Source organism: Chiroxiphia lanceolata, chromosome Z (genome assembly GCF_009829145.1).
Source record: "Chiroxiphia lanceolata isolate bChiLan1 chromosome Z, bChiLan1.pri, whole genome shotgun sequence".
Lineage (NCBI taxonomy): Eukaryota > Metazoa > Chordata > Aves > Passeriformes > Pipridae > Chiroxiphia > Chiroxiphia lanceolata.
In genome coordinates, this window is record NC_045671.1 from 43391815 (window position 1) to 43411992 (window position 20178).

The 20178-nt window shown below is 44.5% G+C and overlaps 2 protein-coding genes across 2 annotated transcripts; both read right to left on the reverse strand.

Moving 5' to 3' along the window:
• Positions 1–322: 322 nt before the first annotated feature.
• LOC116780898 (IgGFc-binding protein-like) lies at positions 323–14363 on the reverse strand. Its single transcript, XM_032676277.1, has 14 exons — positions 14251–14363; positions 13213–13279; positions 10749–12002; positions 9687–10003; positions 8540–8870; positions 7601–8106; positions 6104–6665; positions 5142–5734; positions 4052–4625; positions 2461–2660; positions 1658–2038; positions 1109–1395; positions 944–976; positions 323–631 (listed from the first exon to the last, which is right to left on the reverse strand). The coding sequence occupies exons 2-13, from the start codon at positions 13271–13273 to the stop codon at positions 970–972; spliced, it is 5073 nt and encodes a 1690-aa protein (XP_032532168.1). The 5' UTR covers positions 13274–13279; positions 14251–14363; the 3' UTR covers positions 323–631; positions 944–969.
• A 1551-nt stretch (positions 14364–15914) lies between these two features.
• On the reverse strand, positions 15915–19753 carry LOC116780899 (sushi, nidogen and EGF-like domain-containing protein 1). The gene is made up of 8 exons (XM_032676278.1): positions 19632–19753; positions 18846–18890; positions 18715–18750; positions 18290–18420; positions 17357–17638; positions 17057–17194; positions 16320–16504; positions 15915–16033 (listed from the first exon to the last, which is right to left on the reverse strand). Exons 2-8 carry the CDS (start codon positions 18880–18882, stop codon positions 16030–16032), a joined length of 813 nt encoding a protein of 270 aa, XP_032532169.1. The 5' UTR covers positions 18883–18890; positions 19632–19753; the 3' UTR covers positions 15915–16029.
• Positions 19754–20178: the final 425 nt, after the last annotated feature.

Below are 20178 nucleotides of genomic sequence, written 5' to 3' on the forward strand. Positions count from 1 at the left end.
AGTAAAGTCCATATAATAACTATAAGGTCCATATAATAAAATCTTGTCAATTGCTGTATGTTTTTCTCCATGCCTAGAACTGTTCCCATCACACCTTGGGGTCAGAATACCCCCGACTTTGGGGTTGCAATTTGAATCACATGAGGATCACAATGCCCAACACTTGGGGTCACAATCCTCCCCCCCTCATTGAGAATAACATTGCCCCACACTTAGGGGTCAGCAGAGTGCCTCATGCTTGGGAGATGTTGTCCCACACACTTTGGAATCGTTACCTCCCAGTTTTCAAAATTAACAAATAAACCTCAAATCCACCCTCAAAAAAACCCTTTAAAAGCATTTATTGATTGTTTTCCAATGGAAGTATAATTTTTATAGGGGACAAAGCAGGGGGAGTCAGGTCTTTTTGACCTGAATTTGGTATTTTTTGAAGGTTCCAGAGGTCAGATGGGACACTGTGGCATTTGGATCCACACGGAGATGATCCTTTTGGGGAAAATCCAGGAAAATTTCATGGATTTGAGGCAAAATCCAAAATTTTCCTAAATCTGGGGCAATTAGAGCTGGATCTGCCTATGGGACAGGATAGATGGGAGCGTCAACTTCCTGACGGATCTGGTGGGAGATGTGGCTGGAACAGAGAGAAAACTGCATCATTTTGGGCAGAAAAAAAATCGTTGGCAAAAACGGGAATTATTATGCAAAATGGAATATTAATATATAAAGAATAAGGAATTACTATGCAGAAGTGGGTCAATATTATGCAAAATGGCTTGATTTGGGGAAAAATGGCTCATTCTTGGGCAAAAATGGCTCATTTGGGGGCAGAAATGGTAATTACTGTGCAACATGGCTCATTGTCAGGAAAAATATCTCATAATCGGGGGAAAAAAGGCCCATTTTTATGAAAAATGGCTCATTTTTGGGCAAAAAGTTTGCTTACCAGTCTCGTTCCTGCAGGATCCCTCCTCAGTCGCTGCGGATGAAACCAGAGAAACTGGAAAATTTCTTCCAGAATCTGCCCATCCCCTCCCTCATCAACATTATTCCCAAATTTCTGGATGAAAAAAACATGGATTTGGGGGTAAAAAAATTAGGACTTACTCACCATCCAGCAAAATCCCGGGATTTCCACATGTCCACCACCTCGCCAACACTTTGGGCATCACGTCCATCTGGAAGCTTCAGATCGTCTCTAGGATTTCCATTGAAATTGCCACAGGGGGCACACAGACGGGCAGCCAGGTTCGAAGCCACGGTGATAGTTGCCTCTCCATTTCGAGTGATCGTGACAGACATCCCTGAACGATGGGTGACTGTGACATTCCCAGGGGATGAGGTCACAGAGACGGAGTTGGAGATAGTGGCCGGGAGGCGGGTGAAGAGGCCATTGACCTGGAAAATTCCAGACAATCCCAAAAAACATGGTAAACCCCTAGTTTTTCTTGGGCAAAAGGGCTCTAAATTGGGCAAAATCACTCCGTATTATCCATAATCACCCTTTTTCTTTGCAAAAATGGTTAATTAGTGAGCATAACCACATTATTTTGGGTGAAGTAGTTCAGTAAGAGGCAAAATCTAATAAGATTTTTGCCCAGATCTCTCTAGAATGACCCAAACCACCCCGACATGCTTGCCCCTTGCCAAGCCCACTCACCCACACCTCCATGTTTCCATTGACGCTGACAACGCCCTCGCGGACAAAGACGATGGCAGCCGTGGCCGCTGGGACATTCATGTCGTGACAGTCGCTGACCTCCACCACTACCTTGAACCAGTCAGGTGCCTCCTCATCGCAGAGGGCCGACACCTTGTAGGTGCCACTGGCCAACAGAAGCCCAGGGACGCCATCAAAGGTGGTCAGGGTGGCTCCAGGTGTGAGCTGGCAGTGACCTTCACTCTTGGCGCACACTTGTGACCCGTCATGGATGACACACACCTGATCCAGGTGACATTGCATATCCCGGCACACCAGTCCCCGTGATGGGTGACAATGGCATTCCTTGGAGCAGTTGTTGAAGGTGACAGTCTCTCCTGCCTGAAACATGAAATCTTGGAGGTTATGACCCATCTCCCACATTTTGGAGAGTAATTCCCAAAGTCCAAGGGGGGGTAAATGTCAGAGAGTGAGAAATTCAGGTGGATTTGGTGGAGTTTGGGAAACTCAACCAGTTAATGGTAATGTTTTCCCTGTCAGTTATAATTTTTTCCTATTGTCTTTTTTTCCCCACTAACTGTCCATTTTCCCCATTAATTTTCTTTTTTTCTTTTCCTGGTTAATCCCCTATAATTTCTCCTTTTTTTTCACCATCAGTTGTTCTTTTTTCCCCAAAATCCTCTGGAACCTCTCAGACGGGTCAGCCCAACCCCCAGATGGGTCAGCCCAACCCCCAGTCTGGTTCCCAGCAAACAAACCCCACCAATCCTCAGCCTCAATGGTCACCTGCCCCATTTGCTGACCTTGAGGTAACGTCCCATGTGGAAGCAGCCGCAGTGCTCGGGTGACACACAGGTGTCCCCATCGAAGACAAACCCCTCGTCGCACTGACACCCCTCAAAGCACCCCCAGGTGCAGGGGGCAGGGCCCACAAGGGCAGCACAGGTGACATCGCAGGTGCGGGTGCAGAGCTCGTAGTGGCTGTTGGGGGGGCAGGACAGGGCTGGGGAAAAGGGGGAAAAGCAACACTGTTGGCACGATTCCAAAATTGTGGGTATTTTATTTGTCAAAATTTGTGGGTATTCAGAAAAATATCAGTTTTGTGTTTTTTGGGTTTTTTTAATTTGAGTTGGTTTTTTTTCCAGAATTGGAGGGGTCTTTCCCCAAAATTCAAGCATTTCCATCAAAACTTTTTCTTTCCAAAATTGGATTTTTTTTTAAACTTGAGGGTATCATTCAAATGTGGCATTTTTACCCCATATTGGAGGGTTTTCAGTAAAATTGGATGTATTTACCAAAATTGGAGGGTTTTCTTCAAAATTTCCATTTTTTTTTTTTCAAATTGGAGGGTTTTTTTTACAAATCCAAATACAAAGCTTTCTGCAATATTTTTTTAAAAATTGAAGTTCATTTTTTCAAAATTGGAGCAAAAAAATTTAGGATTAGAGGGAATTTTTCAAAATTTGAGAGGCTGAGGGAGATGCCATTGTTCAGCCTGGAGAAGAGGAGCTCAGGGGAGACGTCATCACTCTCTACAACTACCTGAAAGGAGGTTGTAGACAGGTGGGGGTTGGTGTCTTCTCCCAGGCAACCAAGAGGGCATGGTCTTAAGCTGTGCCAGGGGAGGTTTAGGTTGAATATTAGGAAAAGAATTTTTACAGTGAGAGTAATCAGACATTGGAATGGGCTGCCCAGGGAAGTGGTGGATTCACCATCCCTGGAGGTTTTTAGGATGAGACTGGATGTGGCGCTTAGTGCCATGGTCTAGAAACCACAGCAGTGTTGGATCAAGGGTTGGACTTGATGATCTCGGAGGTCTTTTCCAACCCAGTTGATTCTATGATTCTGTGATTTTTCAAGATGTGTTTCAAATTATTTTTCAAAATGGGATTTTTTTTGGAATTTGAGCTTTTTTTTTATGACTGGAAAGTTTTTATCAGAATGGCAGGTAATTTTTCAAAATGAAAGGAATTTTTGGATAATGGGAGGATTTTTTTTCCAAAATGGAAGGTAATCTTTCTAAAATTTAAATTAGTTCTTTCAAAAATGGAGGACTCATTTTGAAATTTGATTTCTTCAAATTTTCAGTATTTTTTCAGAATGGGAGGGGTTTTTTTCAAACTTTGAAGGAGTGTTTGCAGAATTGGAGCATTTGGGGTTTTTTAATTGAGGGGAATTTTCCCAAAATTTGAGGGAATATTTTCCAAAATGAACAAGGGAAATTTTCCAAAATTGGAGAAATTTTTTTCAAAAAATTTTTTTTTTTTTCAAAATTGTAGGGAATTTTTCCAGAATTTGAGGAGGTTTTTTCCAAAATTTCAGGGGTTTTTTACAGGAGAAAATGTGGCTTTTGAGGAAAATAGGACTGAATTGGCGAAATCCCGCCTGACTTACGGCAGAACTCCTTTGTCCTCCATGGTTTAACCACAGCACCAGCAGCCTGACAGGCAGCGACATATGCCTGCAGCGCATGACACAAGGCATCACGGTCCCCTCCAGCAGCACAGAGATCGTGGACACAGTGAGTGAAATACTCCATGGGGCTGACACGTGGGTGACATGCCTGGAATGGTCCCTCTGCATCGCGGATGATCCCACAGGATCCATTCCTGCTGTAGGATGCTCTATCGGTGACATCACACTCGCCGCACATGCCGTCCTCACAGCCATCACTGCATGCTCCATCCTTCTCTGGAATCTTCCAGGAGGTGATGAATTCCTGAGTGTTTCCCGCGAGTGCCCCTGTGGGCAGCTGGAAGTCATCACTGGGGTCCCCGTCATAGTCACCGCCCAACCCACAGAGCCGGCCACGATAGATGTCGGGAACAGTAATGAGCAGGAAGGTAGCAACGTTGTAGAGGACACGGACTCCCGCAGTGGTGTGGAGGACAATGTTATTCCCTTCTTGGCCAATGCGGAGTTTGTTGTCCTCCATCACTAGTGGGAGGGTGTAGCGCTCTGAGTCCACCTGGGTTGGGGACAGGGTGACACGTTTGTGAAATGCGGTATAAGGTCACCATACCCCACTCCTTGGTGATGCTGTACCCATGGAGGGAGACCCCCACGCTCCTAACCATTCCCATGTCACCATGGGAGTCACTGGTTCCCACTCCACAGTGACGGTGTATCCAAGGATGAACACCATCACTCCATTGTCACCATGTCACTGTGGGGGTCTCCAGACCCTGCTCCACAGTAACAGTGCTCTGTCCACACGGACAACTGCTCTTTATTGCCACCTTCTTTATTGCCACCAAGTCATTGTGGAAGTCTCCAGATCCTGCTCCACAATATTGATGTACCCATGGGTTGACACCACCCCCCTCTTCATAAATATGTCTCTGTGAGGGTCTTCACCCTCCTTATCACCACTGCATCACCATGGGTGTCACTGGATCCCCCTCTACAGGGACAATGTACCCATGGATGGGCACTATCACCCTTTTCATTGTCACTGTGTCACCATGGGGCTCTACAAACTTACCTTCACCTCCCACCTCCGTCCCCGCTCCATGGTGACGGTGTACCCATGGATGGACACAATCACCCTCTTCAACATCACTAGGTCACCATGACTGCCTGCCTCATGCTCCACCAACACTGTGAAGTTGACCAACCGTGGTGCCGGCTTGCACAGGCGTGCCAGGATGTAGGTGCAGGATCCTGGGATATTGAAGGTTCGTCCATCGAAGGTGACATAGTGGGGGTCCCCCGATACAACCAACCGGCCGTAACCAGTGGGGTGGCACCCCAACACCCCATCTTCCACCCGACACTCTTCATGAGCACCACAATATGCTTCCTGGCAGGTCACTGCACCATTGGCTCCACAGTGGCAGCGTTCCCGGCACGAGGGGTAAAACTCTATGTCCTTCTGGTAGTAGCGACCATGGTACTCACAGCCACACTCGGAGCGGGGGACACAGTCAGAGCCACTGAGGACATAACCATGGTCACAGAAACAGCCTTCAGAGCAAGGTGAGTCGGGACAGGCAGCAGGGACGGAGGGGGTGAGGCAGGTGGGCTGGCAGGGGCTCCCACAAAGCTCATAGTGGGAGTGGGGAGGGCAGGAAAGATCTGGGGATAAAAAGAAGTACATAACCAATGAGGAGAATATCAAGAGGGAAGAGGAGTCCCTCCAAGAAGAAAGGAAAGAAGGGAGGAAGGAGTAAGGGAGGAAAGTAGGAAGGAAGGAAGGAGGGAAGGAAGGAAGGATGGAGAGAAGGAAGGAAGGAAGGAAAGAAAGAAGGAAGGAAGGAAAGAAAGAAGGAAGGAAGGAAGGAAGGATGGAGAGAAGGAAGGAAGGAAGGAAAGAAAGAAGGAAGGAAAGAAAGAAGGAAGGAAGGATGAAGAGAAGGAAGGAAGGAAGGAAAGAAAGAAGGAAGGAAAGAAAGAAGGAAGGAAGGAAGGAAGGATCCTGTTTGCCCCCACCCCACCCACACTCACCGCAGAACTCTACTGTCCTCCACGTCTCCACATCCACCCCGTGACTTTGGCACGCGGTGACATAGGCGGCAACACCCTGACACACAGTGTCGCGGTGTCCCCTGTAGTGACAGGCATCGAAGGCACAGTCTTGCAGGAATGGCTTCGGGTCAATGACACCATGACACTTCCGGAAGGGCCCCCCTGCTTGGGTAATCACCCCACAGTACCTGTCCCCACGGTATGGCTGCACTCGTGATGTGTCACACACTGGGCACTGGTCGCCACAACCAGCTGAGCACCCAGGGACATCCCCCACCTTCCAGCTCTCACCCAGCCGGGTCTCATCGGGGGCGTGGTGGCCACCTGGGGTGACAAAGTCATCCTCGGGGTCACCGTTGGCGTTGCCACAGAGGCCACAGACTGCGCCAGAGTAGGCTCTGGGGAGGATGGCACGAGCATAGCTGTACCAGTCAAATGTGACGGTGAGGCCGAAGTCAGTGATGACAAAGCCATGGACACCGCGGTGAAACACGGAAAAGTGGGGGTGGGTGAAGGGTAGGGACACGAAGGTACCGTCCACCTGGAGGAAGGGGAAGGGAGACAAGGGGTGAAGACAAGAAGGAACTGTATTGAAATCATAGGTTTCTGATTTTATTTTATTATTGTATTTCTTATTTTAATTTTATTTTTATTTCTATGTTTTTTGTTTTATTTTGATTTGTAATTTTATTTGAAGGTTTATTTATTTTAATTTTTTAATTATATTTTTCTTTTGTTGATTATTTATTTTTATTATTAAGTTTTTATTTTGTTTAATTTTTATATTTTTATTTATTTTTATTGTCATTTATTTTTATATCATAATTTTATTTTAAAGAATTTATTTTTCTTTTTATTTATTTTAACTGTATTTTTATCTTTTTGAGTTGTTCTTATTATAATTAATTTTCAATTTTTGTTCAATTTACTTTTTTATTTTCTGTTTATATCTATTTATCTATTTTTATTTTTGTCTCATTTAATTGTACAGTTTATTTTCTATTTTATTTTCTCTTCTTTTTATTTTTTACTTCTATTTTTTTATTTAATTGTTATTTTTAATTTTTATTTTATTATTTGATTGCAGTTTTTTTCCTATTTATTTTTTTAGACAAACTTCTAAACATATCAAAAATGTGAGGTTTAACCTCAAACTCCATTCTCAGGGTTTCAACCTAGAGGTACTGGGCAGAAATTAAATTTGAATTTGGAGGGATACAAAGGAGGAATTTTATGAGGGGGAAACAGGGACTTACAGGATAAAAAAAAAGAATTTGGAGGAAGAAATGGAAAGTTTGGGGGAGAAATGAGGAATTTGCCGTAAAAAAGGGTACTTTGGGGGGGAAAATGAGGAATTTCCAGAAAAAAAAAGTCTTTTTGGAGGGAAAAAGGTAATTAGAAGGGGAAAAAGGGGAATTAGGTGGAAAAAAAGAGAGGAAATTCAGGGGTGAAAATGATTTTTTAGTGTCCACTCACCTTGACCTTGCGTGGGTGCTCCTGGCTCATGCTGATGATGCTCCCATAGACCTCCAGGGTGACGGTCTTGGTGAAGCTTACGGCACGGCTGCCGCGGTGGTTGTTCTCCACAGTGACATTGAAGGGGACCAGCATGGGCTTGGGGGTGCAGAGGGCAGCAAACTGGTAGATGCAGGAGCCTTGGAAGTCAAACCTCTTCCCATCAAAAGTTGTGTAGTGTGGGTCACCTGTCCCGATGCAGGTGTAGTGCTGGTTGGGTTCACACTTGGAAATGCCGTTAACTGTGACACATTTCTCCTGAGATTTACACTTTCCTGGATTACATTTCACCATCCCTGTGCCCTCACACCGACACCGCTTATGGCAGCTACTGTCTTCCCAAAATTCCTCGTGGAGCTTGTAGAAGCGATTGTTGTGGAAACAAGAAGAGGTGGTGCTGGAGGTGCTGGAGGTGCTGGAGGTGCTGGAGGTGTTGGAAGTGCTGGAGTTGCTGGTTGCGTTGATACCTGTAAGGGATTTAGAGTCTGTGAGACACGCAAGACGAGTGGACCTCAGGAAATCGCCAGTGTAATTCCATGTGTTATTGACATCCAGAGTCAGATCAGTGGGACTTTGGGGGGTTTTAGGGTGAAAAGACCAATGCAAACCTTCCCCATAATGGAGGTGTTGGTCACATTGACACTTAAAAGGAACTGGTGTTCATGGGACATCCCAGAGGGACACTCAGGAAAATCCCACCATAATTCCATCTATTTTGGGCACCTGGCCCAGATCAGGTGGGTTGAAAAGACCATCACAACCCTTCCATGTGCTGAAGATGTTGATTACGTCGACACCTATAAACACCACCATTGCTCTAGGCAGATCCCTGAAACTGAATTCCCACATACATCCTCTTCTCCCTTTCCCAAGATCCTTGGAAGCCCCACATGAACTCACCACACCCCTCTCTGTCCCATGGAGTCTCCTGATCTCCACAGTCTTTCTGGCATGAAGGATCTCTCCAACTTTCTGCCCAACCTTCATCACCTTCACCAGGAATACCATTGGGAACCATTGCCTCATCCTCTGTATCCTCATTGAAGTTGCCACACAGGCCACAGGTGGCCCCAAAATAGCTGCTGGGCACTGCCACCATGATGACCTGGTCCTCATCATAGGTCACCTGCAGCCCAAAATCTGTCTGGAGGATGGTCCGACCCTCATTTTGGAAAATCCGGATTTTTCCAGCTTCCAGGGTGACTGGAAGGTCGGTGGATTTGTTGTTGACCTGGTAGAGTGGAAAGAGGAGGAGGAGGAGGAGGAGGAGGAGAAGAAGGGTTAAAACTCAGTGGATGGTTCACAAAACAGAAGGAGAAGTGACTTTCAGAATAATCAATTTTCATTAAAATCAGAATTTTTGCCCCAATTCCACAAAATCCAAACCAAGAAAAGCTTTTCTACAATTCCTGAGCTTAAGATCTTGTTCGTGTTGAGGCCATGTTTGGAAGTAATGACATCCCACCCAGAAAAATTGAGAGTTGTGTCACCTAGACTTCATTTTTGACAGGTTTCTTTCTATTTCATGAATCTCATGGAGAAATCTGACCTTAATATTGGCTCATATCCTTAAAAATTGCCTTTTTTTCTGGGATTTAACCCCAACATGAAGATAGGTTGGTTGGAGAAACCTGGAGTCAGGGATGAAACACCTCTTCCTTGTTTGTGACTTGATTGGGAATGGAAAAATTCCCATAATTCTGTGGGCTTGGTGGTTTCAAACTTTAAAATTGCCTTTTTTTTCCAGAATTTAACCACAAGTGGATTTAACCTGGAGTGGGTTGGAGGCACCTCAAGTTGGGGATAAAAGACCTTCTCCTTGGTCTTTTGGGTTGTTTGGGATGGAAAACCAAAAATCAAAATTCCATGTGTTTGGTAGTTGTGCTTATTTTTTAAGGCCCCCATCAACACTGCAGTGATTTATACTCTTCCATTTTTTTGTGTGTTTTTCCTAATTTTTTAAGGTCAAACTCACCTGGAAATTTTTATCCACTGAGAATAAATGGTTTTATCAGGAATGAAGGATCCAACACCTGGGGAAACTCACCTGGATGGTCCTGTCCCCCCCAGCATGGATGGAGACGTTGTAGGTGTAGACATAGACGTTGGCCAGTGGTGCCTCAGAGCGATCCTGGCTCCACCCCTCTTCCACGGAGAAGGGCTCCAGGGTGGGGTCGGCCCCGCAGTACCTGGTCAGGGTGTACCTGCAGCCTCCATGGATGGACACAGGGGCCCCGTCAAAGGTGTGGTACTGCAGGGATGGGGAGCCAGTGCAGGTGCCCAGATAATCGTGACGGCAGATGGGTGTGCCCTTGTCCAGGTGACAGGTCTCCTTGGGGCGGCACTGCACCTTTCGGCAGGGGTCTGGGGATTTATTAATGACAAGTGATTAATTGGTGTTAATTAATTCTATTACTGATATGCTTAATGATCCATTTCAGAGATTTCACAGAATATTTGGAGTTCAAAGGGAGCCCAAGGATCATCAAGTCTAAGGCTTAAGTGAATGGTCCTTTATTTATATATAATGCATTATTTATTGATTGCACTTATTTATATTTATGTTTATTTTTTCTAAATTATTTATATATCTCTATATATTCTTTATACATTCATTTATATATTAATTATCTACTCACATTTGCTTACGTATTTCTATTATAGTATAGCATTATTAAAAATATCATACTTTTATATAATTCTAGTGAATTTAAAAATATACGTGTATCACTGGAATGTATTTTTATTATATATACTTAATATATTTTATATTAAATTTATTAAATTTAATATTTATTATATTTATCTCTAATATTATATATTCTCTCTATATTATTTATTTACATTTAGAGACAGTAATTTTTATGTATTATTTATGTGTTTATGTCTCTGTTGATCCTTATTTATTTAAATATATTACAAGTAGTTCTTTTACCATTATTCTTATATAGTAATATATTAATTTGTATGTAATGAATGCTGTCATTTATATAATTGCATAATTATATATGTTTATAATTAGATTTAATTAACCATAGTTGCTATAGCTGTTATTTGTATCCATATAATTATAGATTATTTATTGATATCAAAGTCCCTCTCCACTCACCACTGTCACAGGCTCCCTCTGCTCCATAGCGTTTCCCCTCCCCTGTCCCGACGCTCCATGCCCCAAATGCCGCTGTCTCATGCTCCACCCGATGGATTCCAAATCCGCTTCCCAAATTTATCCCAATCCACGAATATTCTGTCCCAGGGACTGGTTCCCATGCCGTACTCCCTAGTGGCCTCTGATTCAGCAGTATTCTGGAAGTTTCCGCTGTCTTGGCTACCAGCAGGACACGGTTGTCATATCCCTCCAGTGTGACAATGCCATAGGAGTTGCAGTAACTAGTGACATCGGGAACGGTGACAAAAAATGGCATAAAGGTGACCTCACCACTATTTCTGCCATTCCCCAAAAGAAAAACCTGGATCCCAGCATTGGAAGTGAGGAACAAGCCCTTTCCTGACTGGGCACCATAGAGCACTGCGTGGTTGGGTTGTAATTCTCGTGTGGTCTCGGTGACCTCACCATGACCCTTGACCCATGTTGGTTGTGCAGCAGAGATGTAGGCTACATTGGATTGTCCCCGGAAGGGCACCGGTGGCACAATGAAGGTTGTCCCCCACTGGGTGACGGGGCGGAGCTGTTCCACCACATGATCACAACGGCTCAACCTGCCCACACACGTGTGGCCGCTGAAGACGGCAATGGGTCTCTGAGCTACAACCCGTGTTCCAGAAAGATCTGCCGCACTCTGGATCTGTGCCGCTTGAAACGGCTCCAGCAGGATGGTGATGGTGGAACCACGTGGGTGCAACTTGCCACGGAAGGTGACGTCGGCATTGAGGTGAACATTGACTGTGGTGGGTTGGTCCCAAGCGGCCACTACGAATTGGGAATAGCGGGCGGGGCCAGGGCTGGGGGTGACCACGTGGTATTCCGTCCCCCATCTGTGGACTGGGATAATGACAGCAGAGTCAGCCGCAGAGGGTTTGTCGTTTATCATCACTGTGGTGACAGCGGCAGTGGTCTTCACCACCACGGCGTTTTCAAAAAGTTGGCTTCCCACCATCTCAGCTTGGGGTGGGATCTTCACCAGGATTGGTTGGTTAGCAGCTGCCTGTACCGTCATCCGTAATCCAGGTCTTTTCATGGAAATGGTGGCAGTGGTGGATGGGGAGGGGCCAGTGAGGAGGAGGAGGCGGAAGTCGCTGCGGAGGGTGCGTTGGTCCCCATTCTGCTGGAAGGCCACCAGGAACTCCTCTCCCAGGTGAGGTGGTGACACGACAGAGGTGACATGGAAGGCATGGAGGAGAGCTGTTGGGAGGGGAGGAAGAGAAGGAATTGGATGAAGGGGAGGAAGAGTAAGGGTGGTTAATTTGATAGATTATTGATTTGATGGATTATTATTTTGATGGATCATGGATTTGATGGATTATTGATTTGATGGGATTTTGGTTCAGTGGATTATTAATTTGATGAATTATTGATTTGATAGGCTTGATTGATTTGATGGACTGTTGATTTGATGAACCTTTTATTGATGGAGTTTTGACTGGTTTGATGGATTGTTGATGGACTATTGATTTTATGGATCATTGATTGATGGACTATGAATTTGATGAACTATTAATTTCATAACTTGATCAATTTGGTGGATTATTTATTAATGGATGATTAGTTTGATGGGTTATTGATTTGATTGACTTTGAATTTGATGGAGCTTTGATTTGATAGACCATTGATTTGGTGGGTCATTGATTTCATGGATTATTTATTCAGATTATTGAGCCAATGGATTTATGGACTAGTGGATTATTAAATTGATGGACTTTTTATTGGACAGACTACTGACTGATGGGCTATTAATTTGATGGGTCATTGGCTTATTTAGTCTTTGATTTGCAGGATTATTGATTTTATGGACTGTTGATTTAATTTGATTTGATGGGATATTATTTTGGAGAAATAAAAATTTGAATCAACATTTATCTGATGACTTGATGAATTATGGATTTGATAGACTTGATTGATTTGATAGACTGTTAGATCATTGATTTTATGGACTGTTAGTCTGATGGACTTCTGATTTGATGCATTACTAATTTGATGGAATATTGATAAAATAGATTGAATGTACAGTTTGATGATTATTTATTTGACAAGCTGTTAATTTGATTGATTATTAATGTAATTGACTATTAATTTGATGAAGTATTGATTTGCTAGATCATTAATTGAATGGACTTTCAATACACTGCATTTTCCAAATGAGAGAATAAACTCCATTGATCTGAACAAATATTTAACTGATTAGATTAATCTGCTAGATCATCATTAACAGAAACAAACAATTTGAACAATTACAAATTTGACAAAACCCCAATTAATTTCTTGGGCAAAAGATGGCGATTTGGAGCTAGGAAACCCTTCTTTGGGACTGGAAAACCCTGATTTTGAGGCAAATTCATTATCTGAGGGGAATCTTGCAGCTTCTGGGGCATTTCTCCACCCAGCTGGAACTTACCCCAGAACATGACAATCCATAACCAGTGTGGCACATCTGTTTTTCCCAGGCTGCCATCCATGATGCTCTGGGTGCAAAAGGCAAGAAAACAGTCAAATTCTCAGATTTCTTGAAATCTCACTAGAATTTGCACCAAACTCACTCATTTTTTGACCTAAAACTCACAAATCCCCAAAATCTGTTATTTTCACCTTTGCACTCATCCCAAAAAGGGGTGTTCTGTTGAATGTGCCCCTAAAAACCTGATTTTGTCATTCATATAATCCCCCGAAGCCACTATTTTTACTGCACGTATTTAGACATCTACACTTTAGTGCACCTAACCCCAAAACAAGTTTTCTGGGGGACATTTCCCTCCCACACCATTCAAGATCCCTTTGCTTCTTTTCCCCCTTTCCTCCCTTTTCATTTTGGCCATTTCTAATTTTTTCCTGTTTTCCTTTTTCCCCTATTATCTTCATTCTCTTGTTTCTTTTGCTCCATTTTCCCCTTCCCTTTTTTTTCCTCAATCTCCTTTTGCACTCTAATCCTATTTTTCTCCTTCCCTCCCCTTTTTTGCTTTTCCATTTATCTTTTTTCCCTTTCCTCTCCCTTTTTCTTCTTTTCACTCATTTCCTTTGCTTTTTTGCCTTTCCTCCACTTGTTTCCTTTCCCCCCACTTTTCCCCTTTTCTTCCACTTTCCCTATTTCCCCCTCTTTTTCTTCACTGTTTTCCTTTTCCTCCCCCTTTTCCCTTTCCTCTCTTTTTTCTGTTACTTGCTCTTTTACCCCTTTTCCTCCCTTCTTTCTCTTATTTCCCCTTTCTGCTCTTTTTCCTTTCCTCCCTTCCCCCCCCCCTTTTCCCTTTCCTCCATCTTTCCTGCCCTTTTTTCCCCAAAATCCCCTCACACATCTTCCAATCCCACTGTTCTAAGGACCAGAACCAGGGCTGAGGAGGGTGAGGGGAGGAGTTTCAGGAATTTCCAGGTGGATTTTCCCAATTTGGAGGTTTCCTGCCAAAAAGAAATTATCAATTTTTAAATGTAGTTTTGCCCTTACCTGCCTCTGGCCCCGTTATATTCCCAAATTAGCTTCGTATCCCCAAAGAACTCTGTTTTATCCCCAAATCTGTGATGAAAACACAATCCCAGGGCAGCAGCTCTGGCTCCTCCCTCAATTATTTTTTAATTTTGGCAGAAGAAGAGGGAAAAAAAATGACTAATCCAGGCACCCTTGGGGGACCACCCCACCCAATGCCTTGACATAATTTTTGGCTGGAAAAGGTGAACAGGGGAGAAAAACAGGGGTTTTTATTGAAACTAATGCAAACAATTGGCATTACTAAATATAAAGTTGTGGGTTTTTTGGAAGATGAGGCTGAAATTTTCCCAAAACAAGAAGTAGAAATCAGGAGAAGGGCAAAAATAGGGAAGGTTAGGTATTTTTTGCAGAAATGGCAGGGGATGATTGGTGTTAAAAAGGGGGGGGGGGAAGAAAAAAAATTCATTTTGAGGAATCAAAAGGATTGATTGGCCAAGACCAATGGTATGAGGTACAAGGGGAAGTGCTGGGTCCCATCCTTGGGTCACAAAACCCCCCTGCAATGCTACAAGCTGGGGGTAGAGTGGCTGGGAAATTGCCAGGTGGAAATGGACCTGGGGATCAACAGGGGCTGAATATGAGCCAGCGGTGCCCAGGTGGCCAAGAAGGCCCATGGCATCCTGGCTTGGATCAGGAATAGTAAGGCCAGCAAGAAACAGTGCAGTGACTGTCCCTCTGTGCTGGGCAAAAATGAGACCACACCTCAAATCCTTGGGTCAGTTTTGGGCCCCTCATGGCAAGAAAGACGTTGAGCAGTTGGACCATGTCCAGAGAAAGGCCAAGGGACCTGGGGAAGGGTCTGGAGCACAAGTCTGGTGAGGAGCAGCCGAGGGAGCTGGGAGTGTTTGGCTTGGAGGACACTCAGGAGAGACCTTCTCATGCTCTGAACTACCTGACAGGAGGTTGCAGCCAAGTGGGGGTCAGAGTCTTCTCCCAGGTAACCAGCAATAGGACAAGAGGAAATGGTCTCAAGCTATGCTAGGGGAGAATCAGGTTGGGTATCAGGAAGAATTTCTTTGCAGAAAGGGTGGTCAGGCACTGGAAGTGGCTGCCCAGGGAGGTGGTAGAGTGACCAAGTTTGGAAGTGTTCAAGAAATGATGAGATGTGGCACTCACTGCTCTGGTCTAGTTGACCAGGTGGTGTTTGGTCAAAGGTTGGGCTTGATGATCTTGGAGTTCTCTTGCAATCTTAATTATTCTGTGATACTGTGAATGGGAGTGAAGGAGTAAAGTTTTGTCTTGCGCGTCTTGTGTTATGTCAGAGTGTGTTGTAGGAGCAACAGTTTTGGTGTATTGTCCTAGTTTTTGTGTTGTTTGTGTTGTGTGGCATGTGGAGTGTTGGGCGTGTGTGGTTTCATGTTGGAGCATGTTGTGGGTGCAACATTTTCGGGGGGGGGTGCCATATTGTGTGTTATGCACAGGTGCTGCATGAACTTGATTTCATACAGTGCAAAAACTCATTAATTAACACCCAAAAAGGTACGAATGAATGAACTCCAGCACATTTCACCCAAAGCCCCTCAGATCCCCTGAAACTGTGGGAACAGTGATGGTGACATGGCTGTGATGATGTCACCATGGGTGCCACGGCTGTGATAATGACATGGACACTACAATCAATGTCTTGGATGTGATTTTATTGCTCTGGTAGAGGAGTACACGACCTTGACCTTCCAATTGACTTCATTGAGGACAGTGGTGGCAATGGGGATGTCCCTCTGTCTCAGCCCCCTAGATTCACCTACAGGAGACATCAAGAGCCCAAGAGGAAGAATCGCTTCCCCTCCCCAAAAAAATCCCCATTTCCTCAAAAAATTTCCAGTTTCCCCCCAAATTTCCCAATTTTCTCCCAAATTCCCAATTTTAAAAAAATTCTCCAGTATTCCCCCCAGAATTCACAATTTTGCCCCAAATTTTAAAATTATTCCATAAAATCCCCACTTTTTCTCTCTAACTCCCAAATTATCCCCCCAAGTTCCCACTTTTCCTCGAAATTCCCAATTTTCCTCCCCAAAATTCCAACTTACAACCAGCAGTTATTGTCCTCGTTCACCTTGGGAGGGTCCACACCCGTCAACTGGAAGTTGTCCACCCGGAAGGCCCAGCGCCCTGGGACGTTGACATTGGAGGTGGCAGTGATGTTGATGATGGCATCTGTTTGGGATCCGGGAATGTTGTAGAAGTTGGTGTCATCACCGCTGTTGAATCCCGCCTGGAAAATTTGGGGGGAATTTGTGGGGACTAACCCCACCCAAAGGGGTGTTGGGACCCCAACATTATGTTAGGAGGTGAGCACTGACGGTTGGTGGCCCCCAAAAATGTTATGGACCAAATCCATGACCTTCACCATCATGATGAGCCTCTTCAGAAGATGGGTGGGACAACCTCAATCTCCCCCCAAATCACTCTGGGCCAGTCTCTGACATTCATCATAACTATCTCTGGACAATGGACTGGACCAACCTCTGACCTGCATCATCCTCCTCCCCAAAAGATAGGATGGGCCAACCTCTGACCTTCATCATCATCGCCAGAAGATGGGACAGGACATTCTAGACTTCCCCTTAAAAATATTTTGGGCCAATCCCTAGTCTTCACCATCACCATCATCATCATCATCATCATCATCATCATCATCGTCATCATCATCATCATTGTCATCATCATCCCCAGAAGATGGGATAGGCCAATCCCTAACCTTCATCATCATGCCCAGAAGACGGAGTGGGACAACGTTTTCCTTCCTCCTCCCCTCCCCACCTACATGTGCTGCAATCCCTCCAAGCCCCGTTTCAGCATCCCCATCACTGGCCGCTCCTGTGGTCCACTGGATGTCCCAGTAGTTTAGGATGATGAAGAATGTCTTGGAGTCAGTAGTCAGGACAGCCTGGAAGGTGTTGCCCTATGGAAAAGGTCACAGAGGTCAAGGATTGGTCATGGAGGTAAGGATTGGCTGTGGAAGTAAAGGGTGGGTCATGGACATCAAAGATAGGTTGGTCACCAAGGCCATCAGCTGAGTCACAAGAGCCAATGAGTGACCTCCATGCCCCAGCCACAGACTCACCTTTGTGGAGGTGGAGCCATAGTAGGCCACGTGGTCCCAGGTGGCCACAAAGGCCCAGGTGGCAGTGAAGAGGGTTTCGGGGAAGTACTGGTTGATGTCCCGGCTGATGTCCCCCAGCAGCACTGCATTGGTGGTCTGGCGGTAGAAGATATCCCCACCCAGCACGTTGTCCACATCTGCCCAGTAAGGGGCCACGAAGGAGCGCCCATCCACCAGTGGGAAGGGATCGGGGGTGTATTCTCTGACAGGTTCATCAAAGGAGATCACCCCATTGTTGTTCACCTGCAGGTGACACCGGGAGGGGGTGGGGACAGGGGTTGGGATGCATCACCTTGACTTGGGGTGTGGACATGGACAATACAAGACCCCCAAGACTCACCACCCACAGGACCTCCCAACACCTACCAACCCCCCAAGGCCCACCACCCACAGGCCTCCCCCCCAAGACCCACCAGCCGTAGAAATGCTCTCTCACAGGACCCCCAAATGCCCCTAGAACCTCCCAAAACCCACCAACCACAAAAGCCCCCAACACCCCCCAACCCCATCAAGACCCACCCCTCCAGGACCCTCCCAAAACGTGCCATTCATAGGACTCTACAACACTCACCAACACCCCAAGACCTACTACCCACAAGACCTCTCACCACCCATCACCCACAGGACCATCAAGGACCACCCACCCAACACCCACAATCCACAGGACCCTCCAAACCCCTCCAAACCCTCCAGTACTCCCCAACCCCCTCAAGACCCACCTGAAGACTTTTCAATGCCCCCAAACAAATTCCTCTATGAACTCAAATGGGGTTGAATTTGGAGAAGGGAGTTTGGGGGTAGGGACACAGACAAGTGAAAAATGAAGCAGAAACAGAGGGAAAATTGGGAAAAATGGAGGAAATTCCCCAAAATCTTGAATTTTCAGTGACCTACAAAGAGGGCTTCATGGGTTTTGCCATAGAAGGCGAAGGGAATGAAGAGGGCAATCCTCTCAGATGTCCCATCATCATGTTTGGGATTCGTCTGGTCCCCCTGGTCTGGTCCGTAGGGATAGAGCAGGGACCCTGTGGAAAAATCAGGATTTGGGAACTCTCCCCTCAAAAAACACCTAACTATATGGATACTGGAGTGAAACATGCCAAATTTTGGGTTTCTGTGTTCTTGGATACCTAAAAATGGTTTTGTCTGCTACCATGTGATCAAGGTGAAACTGGGGTGTTAGGGAATTACCCCATGGAGATTACATAAGGAACATATACATTTGGAGAGAAATAATGGGAAAATGGTATAATGGGGGTTAGAGAAAGCTTGGTTTAGGTGGAAATAGTGGTTTTTAAGGCAAAATCTGTCAAATTCACCTTTTCCAGATGAGGTATTGGTGTCCACAACAGATCCTGGAGAAGAAAAGGGGGGAAGGGAGTGGGGGGAAATGAGTCAATCCATCATTCCCCAACAGGGATGAAAATTATAACTATTTTTCAGAATTTACCCAAAATCAGGAGGAGGAAAACACCAGAGGGTAACATCCTCGACCCTAAAAAAATGTGAAAATCAGGGAAAATTTAAAAAAGATAAACCAACAAAAAATCCCCAAACCACAATCCCCCCAAAAAAGTCCCAGAAAGTGATGAGGGTCTGGAGGCAAAACAAAGCAAGAATGAGGGTCTGGAGGCAAAAAATCCCACTTTAAAACACCATCTAGGCTCTTTTCCCAGGAATGTTTTGTGGGAGGCAGGGAGAATGTGTTATTCTAAACACTTCTTTAACTAAGTGAAGTATTTGAAAAGTTGGCATTTTAATTTTGTTATCTTTAATTTATTTTCCAGTATTCATGTAATTTAATTTTGGTGGTTTCTTAATTTAATTTTTTTTATTTTTAATTTAATATAATTGAACTTTAATTGAAGTTTTCAATTTGATTTTATTTCATTTATTTTAAATTTTTAATTCTAATTTAATTGACTATTTGGCTTTTTAATTTAATTTGATTTTTATGTATTTTCTATTTATTTTGATTTTTAATAAATTTTTATTTAATTGAATCTTAAGTGTTTGCCCTTTGTGTGCACAAATTGAGGATTTTTGCCATTTTTGTGCACAAAATGATTGTTTGCCCTTTTTTAATGCATAAAATCAGGATGTTTTTATACTTTTTCATGCATTTTTAAGTAATTTAAAGAGAGAAAGCTTTCTTAATCCATGAAATACAAGGAGTTTAAAGAGAGAGGATTCCAGGGAATGACTGAAATCCTCATCAGAATAAAAGTTGCCTCACCTGGATTCCGATGAATAGAAGAACCGGGGCCCGAAAATGAGCTCAAACACCCAAAAATGCTGGGGTTTACCTCATCCAGCTCCTTCTTTTATCAAAAAAGCACGGAAATAGGGAATTTGCCAACTTCCCGCCCACCCAAGCTCTCTGAGCTCTCCCAGGATTTTTTAGAAAGGGGTATTTGAGTTCACGGATTGTGGATTTTTGGCTCCTCCAGATTCTTTCTTTCTTTTTTTTTCTTAAGCACAGACAAGCCTCTTTATGAATAATTTTGGGTTCTGGAGGCACCTCCGGATCCCTCATCACTTCACAGGGGTTTTTTTACTCCCAAAATAGTAAATTTCAGGAATTTCAGGATGGGGGATTCTGGATTTCTTCTCTGCTGAGCAACAGCCCCCCCTCTGCCAAAAAAACCAAACCACCAAAAAACAAACCCTCCACGACTTCCCTTAGTTTTGGGGTTATTTTATGGCATTTCCTGAGGAGAGAAGAAAAAACCCTCAATCCCTGCCTGTTAGGACTTTCAAGAAATTCTCCCTTATTTTCTCAT